The sequence below is a fragment of the Erpetoichthys calabaricus genome, chromosome 10 (assembly GCF_900747795.2).
Source record: "Erpetoichthys calabaricus chromosome 10, fErpCal1.3, whole genome shotgun sequence".
Taxonomy (NCBI): domain Eukaryota; kingdom Metazoa; phylum Chordata; class Cladistia; order Polypteriformes; family Polypteridae; genus Erpetoichthys; species Erpetoichthys calabaricus.
The window spans coordinates 18,103,861-18,129,180 of NC_041403.2; the positions used below are offsets into that span (position 1 = coordinate 18,103,861).

General features: G+C 39.2%; 1 protein-coding gene across 7 annotated transcripts in view; it reads left to right on the top strand.

Annotated features, from left to right (window-relative positions):
- The window catches only part of dnajc6 (DnaJ (Hsp40) homolog, subfamily C, member 6), a 152,696-nt gene extending 127,626 nt beyond the window's left edge, over positions 1–25,070 (top strand). For 5 of the 7 annotated variants that reach the window (XM_028810962.2, XM_051932705.1, XM_028810957.2 and 2 more), the window contains 5 exons: positions 3,544–3,678; positions 5,278–5,553; positions 7,426–7,574; positions 16,936–17,112; positions 19,679–25,070. In XM_028810962.2, coding sequence (XP_028666795.2) covers positions 3,544–3,678; positions 5,278–5,553; positions 7,426–7,574; positions 16,936–17,112; positions 19,679–19,780 — 839 coding nt within the window. In that variant the 3' untranslated portion in view covers positions 19,781–25,070. The remainder of the gene's footprint in view (positions 1–3,543; positions 3,679–5,277; positions 5,554–7,425; positions 7,575–16,935; positions 17,113–19,678) is intronic. The other 2 variants (XM_028810958.2, XM_051932707.1) reach the window with 1 other exon arrangement.
- The last annotated feature ends 250 nt before the right edge of the window (positions 25,071–25,320 follow it).

Sequence of the window (25,320 nt, forward strand, 5' to 3'; positions counted from 1 at the left end):
TGTGGCTGTGATCAAGGATTGTGAAGTGATCTACAATAGGCTTTGTAAGGTCTTTAATTTTAATCGCTCAGATATACTCCCAGATATTATATATATATATATATATATATATATATATATATATATATATATATATATATATATATATTCATGGCATTCGTAGTCTGAATCACAATCTGATTGTATGGGTGGTTACCTACCAGGTAACGCTTGTGGTTGGTCAGCAAGTCGGCTAACATCCGCCACGGTGCCCTCTTTCAGTTGCGAGAAGCAGATCATAGAATGGTTGAAATAGTTTTACTGTCAAATGATGCAAAGAGTACGCGACACTATATATATATATACATTATGCTAACCATCTCCCTGTCTTACCTATGTAGATGACTGGACACTACCTGCAAGTAATATGGTAAATGCAATTTTTATACTGGCGAGAAGTCCACTGTTTAATATTGAATTTACCAGAAGGACCAGATACAAGGGTGCTGTTGATGAGATATGTGCAAGTGACAGAGTGGCCGCTGTTACATCTCTTCTCTGTGAAATGAGCTGCAGTCAAGAAGTTTGTGTAAGTTAGGTGGTCACTTGAAGGGGATCAAGGGAACAAAAGGGCTCCTGTAGAAGGATCAGTCTGCAAAATGGGGAAATTCTGTTTAATGGCCCATGGGAGAGACAGATATAAGAAACATTCACAGTTATCAGTGTGAGTGGTTGCCAAGTGGTTTTATAGCTCCTAGTTACCAGAACAAATGGCCTAGCTTTTCTTGTACTGTAGTGTATAGTGACAATAAGCGTAATTAAATGTATTGTAATTATACCTTGCATTGATTTTCAGAGGCAATACTTAAAATCATGAAAATCATGTGCAAACCCTATAAAGCAGGCACCTAGGCTGGGACTTAAAGCCCAAACTCTAGAGCTGTGAGGCAGCAACTACAGCTACTGTGCTGCCCACCAATTAATGGTTTTTCAATATTTCTGAATATTATTATGTCATAAATAAGCATTAATAATAAGTATTTAAAAAAGAAAAGAGACAATTAAAAAATCCAATAGAAAAGCAATTTAGGCATAGCACACCGAAAAACACGACAGTAGTGGATTTTTCCCCCTAGCTCTCCACTCCATCTTGTGGATGAAAGTAATACTGCAATGTATACTGTAGCAAATGGGAAAAACAATGTTTTTGAATTGCTGCAGAGAAAGAGGTTTATGGATGATTGAGTCTGAAGTTGTATTGCAATGTGCATATTACATGGTGGTCTGTTTTTTTGTTGAAAGTGATTTTTTTTTGCTATATATTTGTAATGGAGTAACTGGTGGACAACATGCTTTGTAGAATAAATTGAATTGAAAAATCCCTTGCTGAGTGTCTTCTTTAGGAACTAAAATGTTTAGCACGTCCTAAAGTCTGGGTCGTCCCTAGGGGCAGGTGCAGAAGCTGTAAATAAATAAATAGTAAATAATGCATATGAACAGTAATGTAATGGACTGTTCAAACAAGGATTTAATGTACAGCAGGTGAATGAATACATATTTGTCACAGCATCTTTTCAACAGTGTGCACACCATGGCTGTTGACATTTGTTAGTGAATCAAAAACTGTTCAATCTGGTACAGTGCAGAAGAAAAACAGTGTGTTGCAAAACTGAAAATGTTTCTTTTTAGGCACCTGACTATATTCTCCTGAGCTGAATACTTCATGTTTTAGTGGTGTGGCATATTATTTTTCAAGTGTATTTCTGAGAAAGAAAATGTTTTTGGGGGTTCTTTTTCAAAGTCAAATTTTAGTAAAAATGCTCAAATCATCTATTTGCACAAAAAATTTGAACAAAGAAACAAATTTTAATTATAATTTTAGTATTGAACAGAAAGGGCCTAGTTTTGCTTCTCGTTTGTGTATTGATTATTTTTCATTAAATAAATATATAGTACATATTAAAAGTAATCCCCACCTTTTAAGTTTTCACATTTAATTGTTATACAACATTGAATCCCAGTGGATTTAATTTGGCCTTTTTAACATTGATCAAAAAAAAAGACTAATGTCAAAGTGAAGACCGCTTAAAACAGGAGACAAGCAGGCAACTGACAGAGAAAGTCAATAATGGCTTAAATAACCAGAACACCAGGGTGGAGACTGTAATTGTGATGATGAAAGATCAAAACAAAATAACGCTACATTAACACCATGTAACATATATAAATGCTTGTTTCATCACAGCAAGAAAATGAACAAATCCATCCATCCATACATTATCCAACACGCTATATCCCAACACAGGGTCACGGGAGTCTGCTGGAGCCAATCCCAGCCAACACAGGGCGCCAGCCCACCGCAGATGAACAAATCCCATTTTTGTAATTTATACATTGACAGCGAGACATAGAAATAACAGCTGAATTAATTCAGATAGGAGTCCAAATAAAAGCAGAAGTTGGTTGGGATGAAAACTTGCCACAATGATATCCAGGACTGAACTCATTGTGTGTCCAGTTTGTAATGTAGAAACATTTATAATATGCAGCACGTAGAGACTAGTTAGATCATTATGAAGTGCAGTACAAGCCAGGTGGGAGCCTACCAGTGTGCTGCCAGGATGCTCAGTGAATTAGTGTAATATTAACTTAAACATATCATAGCTCTACAAACTATATTACTGCAGATAAACGTTTGCCAGTCAGCCATTTTGTAACTCACTTAGTCTTGAACAGGAGCGCCGGAGGTGCCAGAGCCTAACCCTGCTAGCATAGGGTGCAATTCAGGAAGAAACTCTGGACAAGGTGCCAGGCCATCGCAGGGTGAACACACACCCTAACCATACACTATGGCCAGTGTAGTATCACCAGTCCATCAAACCCACGCAGACACTATGAAAACATGAAAACTCCATGCAGGGAGAACCCAAGACACGAACTCTCGCCTACTTACTGTGAGGCAGTAGCATTACCACTGTGTCACCCATTAGGTAAAATTTTATTGAAATTATTTACAGGCTTTCCCTTGAAGGGATGAACAAAGGAATGCAAAAGATAAATAACTGTTTGTGGTGAATACTCACTTTTGGAATTCTAGTTCCTTTTTGAACAATAAACTTATTGAAAAGGTGGCAGTTAACATAACTTTCACGTTACAAGAAGAACTTGAACAAATTCAGCTCTCATTTCCACAATTCTCTGCCCAGTGTGTAGGAAACAGATTGAACAACTGCTCATGCATGACAGCACAATGGTAAACATCTGTCAGGCGTAACACTGCATTTCTCACCGACTTACAAACTGTGAAGTTCCTACAGCTGAATTGTGCTTTTATGCACAAATTTAAGTACAAAATTATACGTGTTCAAAAAGGTGAACAATCATATATTGATTATTTACGTAACTGCACCAAGGTACAGTATAACCCAAGTGTGTTGCAAAAACATGCCGTTAGTTTATGTTCAGCCACAGGCTCTAAAAGGTTTTGCCTTCTTCATGATATAACTGCCATCTTTCAATTACAGATTGTTTTTCCAGCTCATTTATAGCTTTCTATTCTTGCAGGAGGCTCTGGAATGGGTAGCCGATCAGCGTGCACAAGTCCAACCGGATCTGTCAACAGCACTCCTACACATCAATCAAAACCACAAACCCTTGATCCATTTGCCGATATTGGTCAACTTGGAGCAAATTTAACAGGTTTGTGATTTTTTTTTCTGCAAAACCTAAAAGCCAGCAGAAGACATTGTACTTTTTTTTGCAACGTTCCTGGTATTTGTAAACAACAAGAGGTTACTCTTGTAGCATCTCTGAACATCAAAGGGCAAAGCATTAAATTAAAATGTGTATTAAACAAATTCTGATGTGGATGAACAAAGGATAAACCTGGTTATAAATCAGACAGACTTGAAATAAACACCTGTAGCATGCCTGAAACATGTCTTGCGGCCTGTATACATGGGTGGGGTAGCCAGTTTCAGCACACCATCCTTCAAGTTCCAAAATGGTAGCACTTGGAGGGCTGACTGACAGAGTAAGCCTCTTCTGGGCAGGTCGGTGAAAGTCTTGGCCTGCCTTATGGGTCTCTTGGAGGCCTCACACACATCTGGTGGCTAGAGCTGTCCACCCTTAAGTGCTTTCAGAGACCTCTCAGGCTGAGTTTTTATCCCTTTCTAGTGTTCTTACCAGCTGTTCCACATTCGATCTTGTAGCCTTGGATGGAGGTGCACTGGAAGTAGTGGTTCTTTAGAGTCAAGCTATGTGGACTCTTAATTTCAGGCGTCTGTAGCACTTTACCCCCCATCTCACTTTAGGTGGTTTTCTGTATACTCCTGCTTGTCCTAGCAGGAGGGTGAATCAATTGTCCTATACGAGGGTAAGTCAAAGAAAATCTTAAATATATATTTTTTTCATAGTTGTAGCAAGTGTGTCATACAACTGTATCATTTTTCTACTTAATTTTCATGGTGTTTGATACAAGTCCTCCAGTGCTTACAAAGTAAGCTTCTTCTAGATTCTAGATGGGATTCTTCCAGAAAAAAAGTCTTTTGGGAATGTGTGGTAGGTAGGCAGCTATACATGCACCACCTGTTGCTCCTTTTCATCTGCTGCCTATCATCTCTTTGAGTGGTCCAAAGATGCGCTGATCACTGTGGGTAAGGTCTGGTGAGTATGGCGGATATGGAACACATTTGCGGTCCAGTTCTTCGGTGGTTGTGTCCATTGCCTGGGTAGTATGGGATTCATATACTTGCTTGAGTGACCAACATGCATCACCATACTAAACCTGTATTCCCTGATCAGTTTTGATAGGTTTTATCCCTTTACTGCTCAAAAGGTGGATGACAGAGTGTTGTTCTTCTTTGGTTCATGTTTCCAGTGGAGCTGTCACCTTTATACTGCTACTGTGATGCCATGTAGCTCATTTAACCCAAACTTCCACTCCTAATGTCAACACTAAAGAAGTTGCCAATTTACATGACAATGATACTGCGTTGGTATAGTGTTGAGGATTTCTATCACAGTTTTAAGGTTTTCATTTAAGTCCCTCTTGTATAATTATCATTGTTTATTGTTTTAGGTTTCACCATAGAATGTAAACCGCCATATATTTTGGAATTTTAAAGAAAAGATGTAGTTAACATTGCAGCAAACTGATTGGGTTCCTTTGGTATTGGCTACATAATATTCTTCCTTACAATATGATGAAGAATTACAGCATTAAAATAAATATTTGAACATGACTAAATGTGTTATCGTGGCAGTTTGACATTTCTTATTAATTATAATTTAATTCAGCAGGTGGTTCAGGATTTTCTAGTAAGCCCACCACCCCTACTGGCACTGGAGGAGCCTTTCCACCTATGGGGTCCCCACAAAAGCCTTCACCCCAACACACCGGAGGTGGCTCGTGGCAGCCGAACAGTGGATACTCTTGGCAACAAGGGGGGTCGTCTTGGCAGGCTGGACAAAATAAAGCACCACCACCTTCAGTGCCACATTCTTCCCCACAGAATAGGCCCAACTACAATGTGAGCTTTGCCACAAGTTCAGCTCCGAAACCATCTACATACGGTAAGGTAACATGAATGGCGGTGCCATTTCCTGTTTTTTTTTTTCCAAGTGCGCAATAATTCCTCGTCTAACAGTTCAAATTCAACATAATTTATTTTTGGTATACAAAATCACATTATTTCAATTTAGAATAATTGAGAAAGGGCATTTTTCCCCTCTCCATGGCAAAATAAAAATGTGAGAAAGGCTATTATTTAAAAAAGGAAGGTCTAAAGTTGCTAGGCTTATCAGGCTGTATTGAATAACTGAAACAGCCTTAGCCCACTGGGGCTGAGGCTCTGCTACTAAAATGTCTGGCATATTGTAACTGCTATCTTAATATTTTTGGATAAGCATAACTATGAAGCATATGCAATGTTTATTCTAGCGTTAAAAAGCATTCTGCTTAGCAATGTAGCTTTAATATTGCAAAGAATTGTTGGCATCTCTCCAAAGCAGGTCCATTTATTTTTCAAGGGGGAGAAAATGGATAGCACAAAGTACAAATAAAACAAGAGACAACGGAAACACTGCAGCTCTGCAGCTTTTACAGTTGTCTTTGATCATTAAAAGCACAAATACATACCTTGGGTCAAGCAAGCATGCGATACAACTAAAGGCCACACAAACGTTCCAGGTTACTCCGCGCATAAAGCACTGGGCATGTAAATAGCTGCTTTCCTTCTGCACTCACTCAAGTCAATAAATAATTTTGCTTGACTTCTGTAATTCTGGATTTGAAATAATATCTCTATCTATCTTAAATTATGTTTACTGAAAGACTTGTATTGTTGGGGGCAGGAGTGACAGCTTTCTAACAGCCAACATAAAATGAAAATAAGGTTCAAGTTTTTAGCATTTGGAGGTAGATTTTTTTAGTTATTTTTGCAAAGTATCACGCTTTCTAAAAGCTATTCAGTAACCTGTTTTCTGAAAATTGGGTGAATGACCCAGAACATGCACTTGTAGGTGATCATTTAATATCTGGTAGCAAAGGTTTTAGAACATAATGTTGCACCTTTTTAGCAACCTGCTTTTATTTTCACAAGCCCAATATGAAAACAAAAAAATATGTAATACTGTATATTTATTTGATACTTTGTCTCAAAAATAAAAAGTACTTGGAAGTACTTGGTAAAGTATTATATTAAATCTTTAAGATGGTCTTTAGTTAATCCATCCATTAAACTGGAATCAAGCTTACTGCAAGGAAGTCTCTTTCACACTGGTTCAAATTAGACTTTTCAGTTCACTTATAAATGCTATATATAATATATATACACAGATATATATGACAGCTTGTGTGAGAGGTGCTTCACGGGAAGGTATCCATATCTCCAATTGTTTTTATCTTCTATGCTTTAATTTCAGAGTACATTGAGACTGGCAGTGGTTCCAGGCCAAGGCAAGCCTGTTTTTCTTTTTTTGCGGTTTTATCAATTGCTTTCTTACTGCCATTCAACCTGACAAAACAGCAGCTTGAAGCCATCTCTTCACAGTAGCACCTACTTCATTCAACCACTGTTAATCTGTGCTTGACGCTGTTGTCCTATGAGGCACCCATCACACAAACCGTTCTCTCAAAAACTAGTCTTTTGATTCTCTTTGGCTTTGCTTCTGAAAAATTTTCATTTTTGTAACCTAAACCTTTTCTTTTAATCTCTGGCAGTTTACCTAAACATGGACGAAATGTATAAATTCTGCACAGGGAGTAACCAGGGCTGGAGTTAATTCCAGTTCCTTGGAGCTGCGTTTTTTAATCACTTTGCTGTCTTTGAACCATGTCTGTGCATGCTTCCTAAAAAAGGTTGTATTTAGTGAAAGGTGTAACATAAAAAAACAAGAACTAAATGCTTGTTCCATTTGGTCTTTCTTCCTGTTGTTTTTCTTCAGGCGCCAAACCAAAAATGGCAGATGCCAACTTTGATGACCTTTTATGTGGTCAAGGGTTCTCTGCAGCCAAAGAAAGGAAAGGTCCCAGGACAATAGCTGAGATGAGAAAAGAAGAAATGGCCAAGGAGATGGACCCTGAAAAACTGAAGGTACAGATTCTGATTAAGTTTGAGCTAATTGTATGTGCCTTACCTGTCAGAGACGTATTAAGTATTTTCAAAAGAATTACTTTTTTTGTACAGTACACATTTGGAAAACTGGGTTTAATCCTAAGTGTTATAGATAGATAGATAGATAGATAGATAGATAGATAGATAGATAGATAGATAGATAGATAGATAGATAGATAGATAGATAGAATCTTTATTAATCCCCAAGGGGAAATTCACATACTTCAGCAGCAGCATATTAATAAAAACAATATTAAATTAAAGAGTGATAACAATGCAGTGCAAGTTAAAAAAAAAAAAAAAAAAAAAAAAGCAAGGTGAAGAGTGCGAGGCAGGTATAACAGACAATAACTTTGTATAATGTTAACGTTTACCCCCCCCCCCCCCCCCCGGGTGGAATTGAAGAGTCGCATAGTGTGAGGGAGGAACGATCTCCTCAGTCTGTCAGTGGAGCAGGACAGTGACAGCAGTCTGTCACTGAAGCTGCTCCTCTGTCTGGAGATGATCCTGTTTAGTGGATGCAGTGGATTCTCCATGATTGACAGGAGCCTGCTCAGCGCCCATCGCTCTGCCGCGGATGTCAAACTGTCCAGCTCCATGCCAACAATAGAGCCTGCCTTCCTCACCAGTTTGTCCAGGCGTGAGGCGGCCCTCTTCTTTATGCTGCCTCCCCAGCACACCACCGCATAGAAGAGGGTGCTCGCCACAACCATCTGATAGAACATCTGCAGCATCTTACTGCAGATGTTTAAGGACGCCAGCCTTCTAAATATATTGTATAGCAAAATAATGTTGTACACACATAAAGTTTGACACATGAAAGCAGCAAGATATGTACAGTGCATCTGGAAAGTATTCACAGCGCATCACTTTTTCCACATTTTGTTATGTAACAGCCTTATTCCAAAGTGGATTAAATTCATTTTTTTCCTCAGAATTCTACACACAACACCTCATAATGACAACGTGAAAAAAGTTTACTTGAGATTTTTGCAAATTTATTAAAAATAAAAAAATTGAGAAATCCCATGTACATAAGTATTCACAGCCTTTGCCATGAAGCTCAAAATTGAGCTCAGGTGCATCCTGTTTCCCCTGATCATCCTTGAGATGTTTCTGCAGCTTCATTGGAGTCCACCTGTGGTAAATTCAGTTGACTGGACATGATTTGGAAAGGCACACACCTGTCTACAGTAATCCCTCGCTACTTCGCGGTTCACTTTTCGCGGATTCACAACTTCGCGGGTTTTTAAATACAAGTGATTGCCCGCCTATCGCGGAAGTTATGTTCCAGACCCATCAGCAACAGGAGAAAATCCGCGATATAGAAAGACCACATAAATAAACATTTTTATAGTTTAAGCCTTAAAATACCCATCCCACATGCTTTAAACACATGTAAACTTATAAAACACACTTTGTTAACACATATGATATGTGAATGTCGGGCTAAGGATATGAGTAACATCTCACTATTATAAAACATTTTAACTTCACGCAAGACAAGACAGTGAGACAGGAAAATTGGTGATGTACAGGCTTTTAAATTATTGACACGCAGAGCGACAAGCAGCACAAAGCCAGCACAAAGTCCACTTCTCCTTAGCGTTCATTCAGCTCCCCACCCCCTTGACAATGCGAAGTGGCAGGAGCTACTGCGCCTCCGGGGAGGGGGGGTTTGAGCGAAGGTGCGTTCAGCCCTCACACACCCCCATTCCTCCTCCTCCTTCCGAACGCGCAGAGCGACAAGCAGGCATTTTGGCAGAAGTAGCACAAAGTCCATTTCTGCTCAGTGTGAGTTCAGCTGCCCCCCTTCACAAAGCGAGTGCAGACACATCGACGTCTGATCGCTGCGTGCAGTGTGCAGTGTTGGTCTGCGCTGTTTAAGAATGTAGAAAGTGTTTAAGAGCATAGGAAGTGTTTATAAGAGCGTGGGAAAGGTTAACAAGAGAGTGAGAAAGGTTTATAAGAGTGTGGGAAGGGTTTATAAAGCCTTAAAATATGTATAAATAATAAAAATAAATATGGGTCGCTACTTTGCGGATTTTCACCTATCGCGGGGGGCTCTGGAACATAACCCCCGCGATAGGTGAGGGATGACTGTATATAAGGTCCCACAGTTCACAGTTCATGTCAGAGCACAAACCAAGCATGAAGTCAAAGGAATTGTCTGTAGACCTCCGACACAGGATTGTCTTGAGGCACAAATCTGGGGAAGGTTACAGAAAAAATCTCTGCTGCTTTGATTGTCCCAATGAGCACAGTGGCCTCCATCATCCGTAAGTGGAAGAAGTTCGAAAGCACCAGGACTCTTCCTAGAGCTGGCCGGCCATCTAAACTGAGAGATCGGGGGAGAAGGGCCTTAGTCAGGGAGGTGACCAAGAACCCAATGGTCACTCTGTCAGAGCTCCAGAGGTCCTCTTTGGAGAGAGGAGAACCTTGCAGAAGGACAACCATCTCTTGCAGCAATCCACCAATCAGGCCTGTATGGTAGAGTGGCCAGACGGAAGCCACTCCTTAGTAAAAGGCACATGGCAGCCCGCCTGGAGTTTGCCAAAAGGCACCTGAAGGACTCTCAGACCATGAGAAAGAAAATTCTCTGGTCTGATGAGACAAAGATTGAACTCTTTGGTGTGAATGCCAGGCGTCATGATTGGAGGAAACCTGGCACCGCTCATCACCAGGCCAATACCATCCCTACAGTGAAGCATGGTGGTGGCAGCATCATGCTGTGGGGATGTTTTTCAGCGGCAGGGACTGGGAGACTAGTCAGGATAAAGGGAAAGATGACTGCAGCAATGTACAGAGACATCCTGGATGAAAACCTGCTCCAGAGCGCTCTTGACCTCAGACTGGGGCAACGGTTCATCTTTCAGCAGGACAGCGACCCTAAGCACACAGCCAAGATATCACAGGAGTGGCTTCAGGACAACTCTTTGAATGTCCTTGAGTGGCCCAGCCAGAGCCCAGACTTGAATCCGATTGAACATCTCTGGAGAGATCTTAAAATGGCTGTGCACTGACGCTTCCCATCCAACCTGATGGAGCTTGAGAGGTGCTGCAAAGAGGAATGGGCGAAACTGGCCAAGGATAGGTGTGCCAAGCTTGTGGCATCATATTCAAAAAGACTTGAGGCTGTAATTGCTGCCAAAGGTGCATCGACAAAAGTATTGAGCAAAGGCTGTGAATACTTATGGACATGGGATTTCTCAGTTTTTTTATTTTTAATAAATTTGTAAAAACCTCAAGTAGACTTTTTTCACGTTGTCATTATGGGGTGTTGTGTGTAGAATTCTGAGGAAAAAAATGAATTTAATCCATTTTGGAATAAGGCTGTAACATAAGAAAATGGGAAAAAGTGATGCACTGTGAATACTTTCCGGATGCACTGTAACTATTCGGAAATTAGCTGTAAACACACAAACATTTTATAGATTTTATAGATGCAAGGCCTAAATTGAATTCTGTAAGTGTTTAAAAAAAAGGTTTATCTCCAATATCACCAATACACTCGCATCAGATTAGTGAGGAATTACCGTTGCCATCTTACTTCACGCCATGATACTTCACTTAAAATCTTCAAACTTTGATAAAGGTATGCAGTTAACAAAATGAAAATCTGAGGGTGCTTTTACTGACAGGACATAGAGTGAGGTGCCCTACTGGTTAGCAGTGCCACCTGACGAGATGCACATTAGCTTAGGTGTAGTAGGCTGCTACCGGGGTTGCTTCTAGCCTTCTGCTTGATTAGATAGATAGATAGATAGATACTTTATTATGCTGAAATTGGCAGAAGTCCCCTCACCAAACATCACCAAATGGCTAGGCATGTTGTAAAATAGATTGGTTTCTTGAATGGGGAAATGTTTAACAGAGTACAAAGAGATTATTGCATATACGACTCCTCTTTCTTGTGAACCTATACTTTCGAACCTAATATTGCCAAGGGTCTCTATGAGAAGACACATTTGTTTGACAAAACTTACAAAATCAAGTCACAGTACAAGGCTGATGTTTTATATTGTTCAGATGAATATGCTTTTAGAATTAGAATTAGAAAGCCTTTATTGTCATTGTACTAGTAAAATTAAATTGTAAAAGCTACACCTGTAAATGGTGCAAATACAACAAACAATGACAAAGAAATAATATAATAAACACATCCCCCAGAAAAAAATTATTATCCACTAAAGTAATCAACGCACATAACAAAAATATAAATTATAACAGTTATATGAGTTATTAAAATTTAAAATTCTGTTGGCCCAAGGATAAAAACTATCTGCAAATCTTTTTATTCTATTTTTAATGCTCCTGCACTGCCTGCCAGAGGGCAATAGCATGAACAATGAGTGGCCAGGATGGGAAGGGTCTTTAATGATTTTCCTGGGCCTGCGGAGGCACTGGACACTGGAGATGTCTTCCAGGGAGGATAGATAAACAGCCAACGATTTGCCTATCTGCTGCTGTACAGCCCGCGTACCATGTTGAAATACAGTATGCTAGAACACTCTTGATGGTTGAGTGGTAAAAGGTCAACAGCAACTTCCCGTTCAGTCCCACTTTCCAGAGAAGTCTCACGAAATGCAGTCACTGCTGGAACTTTTTGACCACCGGCAGAGGGTTTACTGTCTAAGACAGGTTTTCAGAGATGTAAGTTCCCAGGAACTTAAAGGTGGTGACCCTCTCTGTGCATATCAGTTTAGTTTTACAGTAGTTGCTATTTAATGAGCGACACTTGAAAACATTTTAGTCATAAGAATACCTGTGTCAACCAATGCTGACACTTGGCAAAAGCAAAATTACAAAGTTTGGTAAGATGTAAGTTTACCTTTAAACCTGAAAAAGTAATACACATTAGTGCTGGGCGGTATGACCAAAATTCTATATCACTGTATTTTTCAAAATTGTACGGGTTTCACGGTATTCAACGGTGTTTTTTTCCCATGCATGAGTTAACCATATTTTCCACTGCAATCACTGCAGTAGACTGGCTAAGAATAACCTATTCCACTGTCATGAGAATTGTACATTGTACAAAAAAAACATTTTAATGTGCACACAAGTATTACTACAGGTTTGCATGGCCCCATAAAGTGATCATTTTAAAGGAGGGGGGCAGTAATGAAGAGAAGGAGTCACATTGCATGACAGTTGCAGTCAAAATATAGAACCTTTTTATTGAACAAATTTTGCAAACAACTTAAACTAAAATTTTGACAACATATTGTCAACCATCCAAAGAGGCATTTAGACTTCGTAAAATATCCAGAGGTGCTTGTCAAAATTTGTACTGCACTGAACATGTCTTAGAAAAGGAATAAATAGTAAATATTTTTTGTAAACCAACTACACTTTATTAATGTTAACAATCTCTGTCCACTGACACGTTAAAGTGACTTTTTAAACAACTTTACCATCATTAAACTGCATAATAATAACAATAAAATAAATAATAGTGCAACTTCCAGTAATAATACTATTACTTCCAAGACTTCAAGCCCTGGTGCATTACATAGTATTCACCAAATAAAAATAAAATAAAACAAGTGCAACTTGGTGATGACATCTTTACCAACTGAACCGTCATTAAGGCAAATTGCATTAATATGGACCTTGCTTCAAGATAAGCTATATACATAAATAATAAAACTGCAACTTCCATTTATAATGCTATTTGTGGTATAGTGGGTCCGCGGCGTCAAAAAAAGGGTCTGTTTTTAAATCCAGTTCGCTGTGTCCGTCTCCGTGGGCGCGATTGCACGACCGCGGGGAGTTGATGAGATGATTGGGGTGAGTCGCACCCGATCATTCTCAATTGCTTTGTTGAGTTACTGCGGTGTGTGAATAAGGCGCTGCGCCCACGGAGACGTATATTTATGGGCCGGCAAGATAGGGGGAAGGAAAAAAGAAAAGACAGAACACAAGGAGGTTAAAGAAGGGAAAAGGCAGTCATGGGAGACGATCCAGACACCAGGAAGGAGAAGACAGCACGAGCTGGGGCTCCGTGAGGGAGCGCAGGCTGAGGCGATCTAGGGGCTGGTTCGCCCTAATGACTAAGTGTGTAGAGTGGGGCGAGCGAAATGTAAGACCTCCCAATGGATCTGAGGAGCAACTGAGTGAGCGCGAAGGAAGACGGGAGGTGTGCCGACATCGGACGGTCTGGCTGCGCAGTGTGGTGGCAGTCAAGACAGGAGTTGGCAGAAAGCAGTTCGTGTTTCAAAGGCTCCGCCAGTGAAGGGTGAGCCGTGGAGATAGATGGTGGTGTGCTGCGATCGGGCGAGGAGAGAGACTGCATTTTAACGGATTTATTTATTATGGATTTTAATCCCCACGTTTCACTGGCTTTATGGATTTGCTATTTATTTGGGTACTGTGTTTTTCTGAACACTGCACAACGGACACTTTTGGTGTTACTTTGACTGTTTTTAACAAAAGGACTTGAACACTTTCCATCATCCCCTGGCTTCAGTGAGGTTTCTCAGCTCATCTCGGTCATAACTATCGATGGTGTTGTGGGAAGAGGGAGTCTGTAGGGGGCTGGCATCGTCACAGTACTACACAGTAACCAGATACATTACGCAGTATTGAAAATAAAAAAAAACAAGTACAACTTGGCTTGCAGTATTATCCAGTAGTATAGAAACAGTATTCACACATTTTAACATAATGGTCCACATCCAACCTTTTAAATCCAAAGTATCTCCAGACAACAGACACAGCAACTTTTTTCGTCAAAAGTTCTTCTGTGTTATCACGTTCAACTTTATCGTCTGCTGCAGCTTCCGTTTCGGAATGTTCTCTGCCCACATTCACCGTTCAATGCCTCCACTAACTCATACATGCGTATTTAGCGGTGCAGCAGTGAAAAAGGCCCCCCTTAAACAGTTTCCCGCAGGCCATGTTCCGAACGTTGTTTAGGCTATTTAAACCGGTGTTCCAGTATAAGAAAAATCCATATCGTAACCAGATTTTGGTATGAACCGGTATACCGCCCAGCACTAATACACATTCCATCATAGAACATGCCATATGACCTTTTTAAACTGGCCCACTTCATTAATATTCAAAACATGTTACATATAGATGATTGTTACTGTTCTTCAAAACACCCTTTAACATGCGCTTCATATACTGTATATATTGTGTCCATATATAATTTAGTGGATTACACTTATGTGTTCCCATTGTCCCTACATGTTTTTCTACAAAGAATATTGCACCACAGTTACTAACCAGTAGTTAAACTACAAATTGGCTGCTCATAATGACCCAACGAGAAAATGTGAATTAAGTGCCATTAGTGTTTTAGCATAACACCAGAGATGTGACAGCTTTATGTAGGAGATGGTAGCTCGACTACATGTACCTGCTTTGTTTGACTTGGAAATCCTGTGACTCCCGCACATGCTTAGAGTTGTGACTATGCACATCAACTACAAGTGCAAGAAAAAGTTGCCTAGAATTCCTGTGCGAAGCGCTACTTTAATTCTATAAACTCTGAATTCATCATTAGGAGCCTGCATCTGAAGTGTCCGCTGTAAATTAGCATTTGATGGCCAAAGGTTTAAGTTCACACTGCTGACGATTCACCAATCAAAAAATAGAACTCACTACAGCCTGTCCTTTCAGCTTTGACGGGTGAAAGTGACCGTTTTAAATTCAAGTTATATTTCATGTTGTATTTGGAAGAATATTATGGACAAAAGTAAATAAATAAGGAACAATAAATATATTGTGTAACACATTTAGTTTTTTACGCTCACATTTCATGCTCTTTTTCTTTATCTGTTGTCACATTTCATAGTACTTTTATGTATTTGAATACTTATTTAATTTTTGTCCAGAATATTCCTCCATATTCTGTTGCTCACCTGACCGCCAGCGCCCTACATACTGTATTTCTGTCTTTTCTGCTGTTGTATGTGGAGACAAAACGCATTTGCATTTCCACTTGTGCTAAACGTGATCGCAATCTGTTTCTGACCAACTTGTTATTGCAGGTGTAAACTGATGCGGTTTGCTTTAGTCACAAATTTTCACCTGTACCCAGACTGCCACTCTCACTTGACTTTATGAGCTGACATCATTTTTTTACTCAGTGCTGATTTCGGTTCATCTTTCCAAGAAAGTAAAAGCTGATAACAACTTGAAGATTGTTTCAAGAGAGACACAAAGCAGAATATACAATTGTGATGAGCTGGGAGGTACCTGTGTGTCTTGTCTGTAAAGAACATGTGGCAGTAGTTTGTTTCTTTGTTGAATTTTTCCTACCCATGTTGGTTATATAAAGTGTTACTTTAGGCCTCAATTTAAGTTTGACATCCTCCCATAATTCAGTCTACTCAGTCTTACTCAGGGTTGAGGAAGTCCAAAGCCTACCCTGGCTGCTTTTGGCACAAGACAAGTCCTTAATGGAATACCAAGTCATTATAGAAATACACTCACAAACACCTTATAGCCACTCACACCTGTAAAACTTGAAGTCACTAGTTAGCTTGGTATGGGATGTGTGAGGTAAACTGGAGTAAGCAGAGAAAAAGCCATGCAGACAGAGTGAGAACACTACACACAAGAGAGTGTATTGGAAAGGACTCCAAACCCTGGAGATGTGTGGCACCAGAATAAAGTACTGCACCAATTTATATTAATCTTTATTTCAATTTACTAAAATCTGTTAATGATTACTTTGAATTATTATTGTAGTGGCATGCAACAATGCGATTAATTACTCTTCCTTAGCAAATCACATCCTTCATATTGATCTTTATTTTCCCATTAATTGTCTTAGAGAAGTTCAATATGAAAGCAAACCATAAAACTGCTATTTTTAGCAGTGAAGAACAAAAGGAATGAATTGTGACCCCAGGGTGAAGTGCACTCCGACGTCTCTGAAACAGGGTGGAGTATTGTGTGATCCGATTACTGATCATTCATTATGTATATTTATGGTACAGTGAAACGGATATCCTCTTTATAACTTCAGAGAATTGCATTTCCAAATCCTTTGTAATACTGTAGGTGGCTACACCATGTTGCCATTTTTAATTTTACTCCTGTCATTCAGTTCTGCTCCTATTGCTGCTGTAATGCCCAGCAACATGAAATGGGAATGACTGATAATATCAGATTCAGGCTTGCAGACATTTTTAGATTTTTAATACTGTGATGTTCTTCTACATGCATTTTCAGAGTTATTTGTAAAATACCACAAGCCCCTTAGCAATATTCTTATACAAACTATCAATATTTTAAAACAGATCACTATGTTTAGTCATAGATAGTTTGATGATCAGAATCTAAATTTGACTAACAAAAAAACTATTCTGTTTCCTTGTAGATTCTAGATTGGATAGAAGGTAAAGAAAGAAACATCCGAGCCCTGCTGTCAACAATGCACACTGTTCTCTGGGAAGGGGAGACCAAATGGAAATCCGTAGGCATGGCTGACCTGGTAACCCCTGAACAGGTGAAGAAGGTGTATCGCAAAGCTGTGCTTGTCGTTCATCCAGATAAAGTAAGTAGAACTTTTTAATACTGCTGACTACATATTCATAGCACAACAAGAAATACAAAATATAAACAGGGTGTTTAAAATAGGAGGTTCTACAGCTATCCAGGACCATAACACTTCTCTAAGGTAAGTGCTTATGAGTTGTGCTCTGCAGGCTGCCTGGCTTTCATGGTAGTTGCTGAGTACTGCTTGGTTTAGTGCTAAGTATGGCTAACTTCAGCTGTTTAGAATAATAAGTTGGTACTGTGAATTAGATAACATCTAGTTGTATTGTTTTCAATAATCATTTATTCATCTTTGATCAATATCTGCTGTTGAAACTGTATTGCCTTGTGATAATGAAGGTATAGATAGCTTCTCCAGATGCTTGACAATCTATTTCAATATCTGCAGCGTAATGGATACAGGGGCATCAGTGAGCCTCAAACCCCAACACGAACACACACAGAGTCCCGGGTTTAAATAAAGGATAGTTATTATTACAAAAACACCTCTTCCAAGAAACACAAGCACAGATTTTCTCTCTTCCAATCACCTCTCTGCAATTCCTCTCACCACTGCACTACCCTCCTCCAGCTGAGTGTTGTTCTCTGTCCTCCCAGCTGCGACTTGCCTGGGTAAGGGAGTGTGGTCCCTTTTATAGAGGGGCTGGGATTATTGCTGGTGCCAGGGCTCATTGGAAGTCCAATATAGCAGGGTCCAGCAGGGCTGTGCTGCCGGACTACAATTCCCAGCATTCTCTTCTGGTTCCCGAATGGGTGCCGATATAGAGTGTTGCTGCCATCTATCACATGGGGGAATAAATATTCCTCTGCGGCAGTCCTTCCCTATCCTCTTCTTTTATCCAGTCCAGGGAATGTCCTGGAATCATGTCCAGTCGGGACACCTGTCCTTTTGCCTGGGGCTTCCATCCGGGTAGGGAATCTTTTCCGCCTGGGATGTCCATCAGTCCCTTAGAGCAGCCTTGTTTGGGTGAGACTTCCTTCCATCTCTTGACCAGGATGCATTCTGTACTCTCAAGGCCTCCTGTCCAGGTAAGGCGTCTTCCTGAATTCCTAGAGCAAGACCTGAATTGTAAGTAGTATCTTCAAGCACTTTCCTCACTAGGTCATGTTTTAGGAAAGCTCCAATGCTAAGATCATACTACCAAAAATCAGATAACCTTGGATTTGTGCTTATTTCATATCCTGTGACAGCCTTATTCAAAGCACACCTGACTTGACAACATTCTGTTATGAAAGATCCGTTGTTTTAACCTACCCTCCATAACTCAGTGGGAAAAAGATGAATCATTTTACTTAAAGTGAGAAAAACAACATCCTCACTAGTGCAGCAAATTGGTTTTAGAAGTCACAGAATTAGTTCAATGGAAATCACTTGTCTGGGGTTTCACTAGTTATAGTCTAAATGCACCTGAATGTGGAAGGGCCAACTTGTGGTGAGTTGGTATGGTGGGCTAACCTACACAATCAAGGCAATACACCAGAGAAATGGTGATGAAAAGCACGAGTCAGGGGATGTAGACAGTCACTGAATATTCAGTTAAATCAGTCATTAAGTAATGGAAAGACTATGGCAGAGCTGTACATCTGCTAGAGCAGGCCATCCACAGACACTGAAAAAGATGAGTGAGAGGCCATCAAGAGACCTCTGAGAACTCTGAAGGAGTGACAAGCTACAGTGACTCACATGGCACAGACAATGCAGACAGCAACTTCACCAGTCATATCTTTATGGCAAAAAGAAACAAAAACACAAAGGAGACTCTGGAGTGAGCCGGGAGAAGGTTCTATGGTCTGATAAGACCCAAATGGAGCTTTTCATTCATCAAACTAAATGTCTTGTTATACGTGACTGCACATTATCAAAAACACCCCATCCCCATCTTGATGCACGGTGGTGTCAGCTTTAGGCTTTGGGGATGCTCAAGAGGGTAAAATAAATGCAACAAAATATGTGGAATGACATTAGTAAGAAACCTGCGCCTTGTGAGATTGACAAGGCCACACATTTGACAGCGATTGAGCAGTTTTGCTGGGGTGAATATTTAATTAATTTAGAGCACTTTGCCGAGATCTGTTTTCACTTTGACATTAAAGAGTCTTTTTCTGTTGATAAATGTCAAAAAAGCCAAATTAAATGCATTATGATTCAATGTTTTATAACAAAACAAATGTGCAGATGAACAGGTTATAGGCACTGTAATTCACATAATCAATACATTGTAAAAATGTTAAAAAGCCCTTGAAGAATGGCAGCCTAGGTTTGGTTGAGTATCTAGGGTTCACCAGGGAGTCTTTAGAGCTATAAAATAACATTCAAAATTTCATGGAACAAGTTTGGTGCTAGCTGGTTATGCCGAATAGCATTTACAGTTGAAATGACTGGTGTAGAAACTGTGTATTGTAAAGCTGTTGCATTAAATGAACCTATGACTCTTACCATTTACTTGCTTAACATTTAATGTACATACTGCAAAAAATGAGACTATGTTTATTGAAAAATGTAAGTTTTGTCACAGATTTTGAAGACATTTTGGACCCATTCTAATTTTTTTTTCCTCCTGTAGGCAACAGGACAGCCATATGAACAATATGCCAAGATGATTTTTATGGAACTGAATGATGCCTGGTCAGAATTTGAGAACCAAGGACAAAAACCACTATACTAAAATTATGGAACTGTCATGAAGTCAATTTCTTTGCTCTGTGTTGTGGATTTTAGTTTGACAGCCATTGTCACGTGCTTCTACTTTTCCATTCCATGCTGTAGTGCAATATGCAGGATAGCTGTTTACTTGTCATCATGGTGTGCCCTGCTATCTGGTCCAACAGAGAAATGGAAGTGTTAAGGTTGTTATGTACCGAGTGATCGCGACTAAAGTTAAATAATTTAGAAACAGGATGATCCAGCATTGATAAGGCAGCTCTTCAAAACCTTCATTGTGTTACATCTTTTACATTTTTCCTTATGGAAAGTGTTTAGTTCAATAGGAGATGACTATTTTGCCGTATTCTGTGGAAAGTACGTATATTAGTTACAAACCTCAGGGATAATAATGTTTTCGTGCTGAATAGTGATTGAGCCTTAAAATGCTTTATTCGAATGAAGCCTTATCCTATTCGGATGCAGTAAAATCAAACAGTTAATTATGCAATATTTTAAAGCACATTATTTAAAAGCACCAAATTATTATATTAAAAAAATTCATGCATCCAGTAATAGATCTGTCCACCAAAAATGTATCATTATGCTTACTGTAGCATTTCACATGGACCTGACCTACTGTCATGGCACAAACTGCAAGCATCAAGTACGTTTTACGTATTATTTCAATGCTAGTTAATTATTATACAGGCAACAAACTTGATGTTCACTCTGAGTTATCCAATGGATTCACGTTCAACCCACTGTTGTAAATCAGTATTTTAACCACGAGCAGTCACTACAACAGATCTCTTTAAAGAGCCAATCACAAAATATACCAACAATGCACTGGCAAAGACACTTCTTGTTTTTGTGGCAGTGTTGTGTAAAATTCCACTTATTATTTTACATTCCAATGCCCAGCACTCACTCACATGAAACCTGTTTACTTCGGAGAGACATTTCATCATACAGCTGACAAAATGGCAGAATGTATGAAAAGTGTGGAATTATAAAATCCTTGGTTAGAAAACTGAAATGTAGTTCTTCAGGGCAGCATCATGTGCTCTTGGTTTCCAAGCAGTAGCTAATTATTTAATAATTTGGGTCGCTTCACCAATATGATTAACAGCACTCTATTATCTGGATGTATTTTCTCTCTCTGTTATCTGGACTTGTTTTCTTGTTTTCAAGTTGCCAGTGCAGTGACAGCATTCAGATTTACAAATAGCAGTGTCTGTACACATTGATATTTATTAATTGTTGGACTCAGATGTGAACGTTAATTATAAAAAGAATGTTGTAAGGAAAATAAGCAGAAAGCTGAGTGCTTTACTTTTGGTTATTCATTCTTGATACACTTCTGTTCTGTGTAATGGTTTCAAAGTCAAGTTCATAATTGGGTTTTACACAGAGACGTTTCCAGGTATGGAAGCCTCCCTCAGATATTTTGATTATTATTACTTTATTTTCAGATAATGTGTGGAGTTTTTCTTTATGAGTTCACCAGGCATGTCAGCCATAGGAAGGCCTCTGTATGAGCACTAAACATAAAGTCCAAAGTCTTTGGTATCCTCTTAAATTTCCTTAAATGAGTCTTTCAGTAAATAGCAACACTGGACAACACATTTTTAAAAATGTTTTGCTTCCCGAAAAATTCTGTTGATTGTTATAGTGAGCTTCAAGCTGAATAAAGTTATGATTTCAGATTGACTATATTATATAGGAATTTGGAGAAACATAAAAGTAAACTTTTATTGAATTTAGCATGTTTATTCGCATAATGATGCTGACATGACGCATCAACCCAATAATGTTTTGCCACTGATTTTTGTTTCCGTGCCCATTGATACTGCTTTTCATTAATTGCAATGGTGAAGCCTTTCACCGTGTTTGTCACCGACTACACCAAGATTAGCCGTGTTAATGCAGAAAATGTTTAGTGACATGTTTTACTTCATGGTTTTGTATACTTGAAGCATGTTGTCGACCAGATGGACATGGTTTAGTACTCTGTAGTTGCCAAGAAAATTCTCAATAGCATCCTTCCATGTCATTTCCACTGGCACTACTAGCAGATCTTCAAACTGCTTGTTATTGATGACATGTCTCATTTGTGAATCCACATAAATGCCTTCCTTAATCTTGGCATCACTTATGGGGAATATACAAGCTGCAGTGCCACCATTTTTAGAGATGATCCAACTGTAGCTGTTGTACTGAATATGTATACTTATAATATGAGTAGGAAATTACAAAAATAGGTATTTGCAATAAAACAGAATGTGACAGGAAAATTTCAAATTGAATTTTGTAATCAGCAGACTAGAACTCACGCAGCCAAAACCTTCATTGTCCAATGTAATCACAGGAGGCCTGTACGGCTGCTCTGAAATATTTTGACAGGAAACAAATTAAAAAAAAAAAACTGAAGTATGCACCAAATGTTCAGATATGATGTCCTTCTGTTTTCTCTGATCTGTGTAAGGCTGTCCCAAACCACAGAAAGCCTTGCAATGAAATTAGTAGGGCAACTGCACAACCTGCGAAAAGTTGTAGTCTGTGTTGTGTATTATAAGTAAGGAGAGTTAGGTTAATTATCAGTTTGAAATGAATTTATAAAATAAGCACACTACCCTATCTTGAAAGACTTAGGTGGAATGAAAACCAGAGAACAATGATTTGGAAAGTGAAACTCCTACTAGGGATTTTCAGAGAGAATACCAACTCCACAGCCAACCATTACTATCTATCTTATGACCGACACAATAGAACCTGGCAAGAAATTAACAATATAAAGTGTTTTCAGGGTGTCAGGGCTGCACATCCTACAATCCCACTCACAGTTGTTAACTGTGTGCAGTTTTTATATTCTTCATGTGTCTTTGTGGGTTTTCCTCCCAAGTCCTAATGATCAGAGAGGCTAAACTGGTCCTGTTTGAGTATGTGCATGAGTTGGCCCTGTGAGGGCCTGGAACCCTGACTGGCTTGTTTCCTGCCATGTAGAATTTGGCCCCAGACCTCCAATAAACGGATTAAGCAGATTTGATAATGCTGTGCTGTGTTACATTCAGGTAGTGATGGCTGAGACTATGCATTACAATGACCAAGGCTGACTTAAGGGTACACTACGCCCGTAATGCAGAGTTGGTTGCAAGTGCCCAAAAATGAGGCATCCAGAGTCCCCCTTTTAGATCGATGTAGTTGGATCCATAACTGAAACTGATTAAAGAGGAGGTTAAGGGTTCCTCTTGGAGATTAATGCCCTCACGTTTGCATATGAAACAACATTATGAAATGGTAACTGCCGTCCATAATTATCAGTTATTTTGGGAGCTGCTGTGCTGAACACCCCTGGCATGCTCACTACACTTAAAACTAAGGCATTAAGCAATGCACAGTACATGGAGGAAAGACAGATGTCATTCAGATACCAAACTGGCCAATTTGATTTTTTTTGGATGACATTAAGAGAAAGTAAAAGAATGAATGCCCCCGATATCGTGCAGGTATCAGTGTGATGCTCAAGGTGATGTATGCAGCAGTACAGTAAGGCACCCTGACATAAGGCATTTGTGAGCTGCCTCATTAATAATGGATTTTATCCTGTTGACTTTTTATACATACAAATGCATCTGGTTTATTTAATGAGCAATTTATAGATTTAATTAAAGTTGATTTATTTTCTAATGTGCAGTTTAAAACATAACTGTGTTATGTTTTACAAATACTGTATACTTTTTTGTGAAATCTGGGGAATATCTATAACACTGAACACAAGCAGAATTAAATCCTGAGTTAACGGAAAACTCCCCCCCGACAAATCATATTTTTATATTACTTACCCCATGATGTTTATAGTGGTGGCCATGAAAACGTTCTTACAGAACAGAGATAACAAAGTTTCTGATACAATAATGACCAACGCTGAACAACAGCAAACAATATCAAAAAGTCCTTGGGATGTTGTGAGTATATAACTGGGTGACTTGACATTAGGACATTACAAAAACGTTTGACGAGAACAGGCTATTTAAAGTTTGCCAATAATCCAAAATAATGTTAAGCTGAGTTTTTATGGTGCCCAAAGTTCTATTGTCAACCACAATACTTGGTAACGCATTCCATGTGTCTGTAGTTATATGTGTGAGTAAAAACTTCCCAGCATTTGTGTGAAATTTACCCTCAACAAGATATGCGGATTATGCGACACAAGTAACATGAGATTTATGTCAACAATGTTTTTATATTGTTTGCTGTTGTCCGGTGTTGGCCACCACTGGCCCCTATTATATACAAAAACAAATTGTTATCTATTTGAGATTAAAGTTTTCTTGGCCATCAACTACAAAATACATGGGGTAACTTACATAAAAAATATAATGTTGGAGTGGAGTATTCCTTTAAATGAAGCAATTCAACCCCCAATAAAAGCAATAGATAAACTATCCCGTGAGCACTTTTGTTAAGAGAAGGGGAGAGCATGCATTCAACTTTATCAATTTAATCTTCTTGTGTTTGTCTGTACTGTGAAATCAAAATGTAGTGCTGAGATTCACATTCATGATAAATAGATCACTTGACATTTCATTTTCAGCTTGATGACCAAGGCAGCCACTCCAAATACTGACCAATTATCAGTGTCTGCCCAGCCTTCCTGTAGCATAGACTTCTTTTAAAACTATTAGTTATGTTCTGACCGAGATTCTTCATTGGGCTGCATTTTGGTGGACCAATACACCCACAGAAGTCAGTTTTCCTGAAAGCAAAACACATCTTCAGATCCTCATGCACTGGTTTTTGGGCTTGAGGTTGTTGCTTCTTCAGCCTTGGATTGAATGTCTTGCAGCCCACCAAATGCAACATAATTTTGCAGCCAGAAGATACTTTGTGAGAAGGTACAGTGAGTCGCTAATGTTGTTCAACCAGTCTGAACTCGTCAAATGCCACCCAGTAAGGACTGACCCTCGTATTTTGACAGATGAGGATAGCTTACAAGAAGGGACATTCTGAACTGGTTCTGTGTCACAGTGGGACAGGAGGAGATTCTACAGACTTTTTCTATTTTCTTCAATGGACTGGCACCCCACCCAGCATTCGTGAGCCCAGTGCGGCTGGGAGGCTGAGTTGGATTAAGCAGGTTTGAGAAGGTTAGGCGATGTTATGAAGTTTGTTTGTGTTTTTTTTTTTCATTTCTGAGAAAATGAAAAGACCTGGGATACAAATGTAAAAAAAAAAAATGTCAAAATTGATGTTTCATTCTTGTAGAAAAGCAAGTGAGAAAGTTAAAATGAGTAAATGTATATATGATGGGTCTTGTCTCTGCATATCTGATTTATAAGAGGGCAAGTTAATGTTTTATTAAAAAAAGGCTTGCCTCCAGCCAGAAATATCATTATGCACAGCAAGCCAAAATAATATTGTGAGATCTCATGGGGTACACTCTGAGGTATATTCGAGTGAGTGCTTTTCATTCCCGGTCCATGCTGGAATCATCTCCAAATCACTTGCTGGTTTTATATATTTTAAAATTTGCAGGAAGTTATTTTAAAATAGATAGACTGG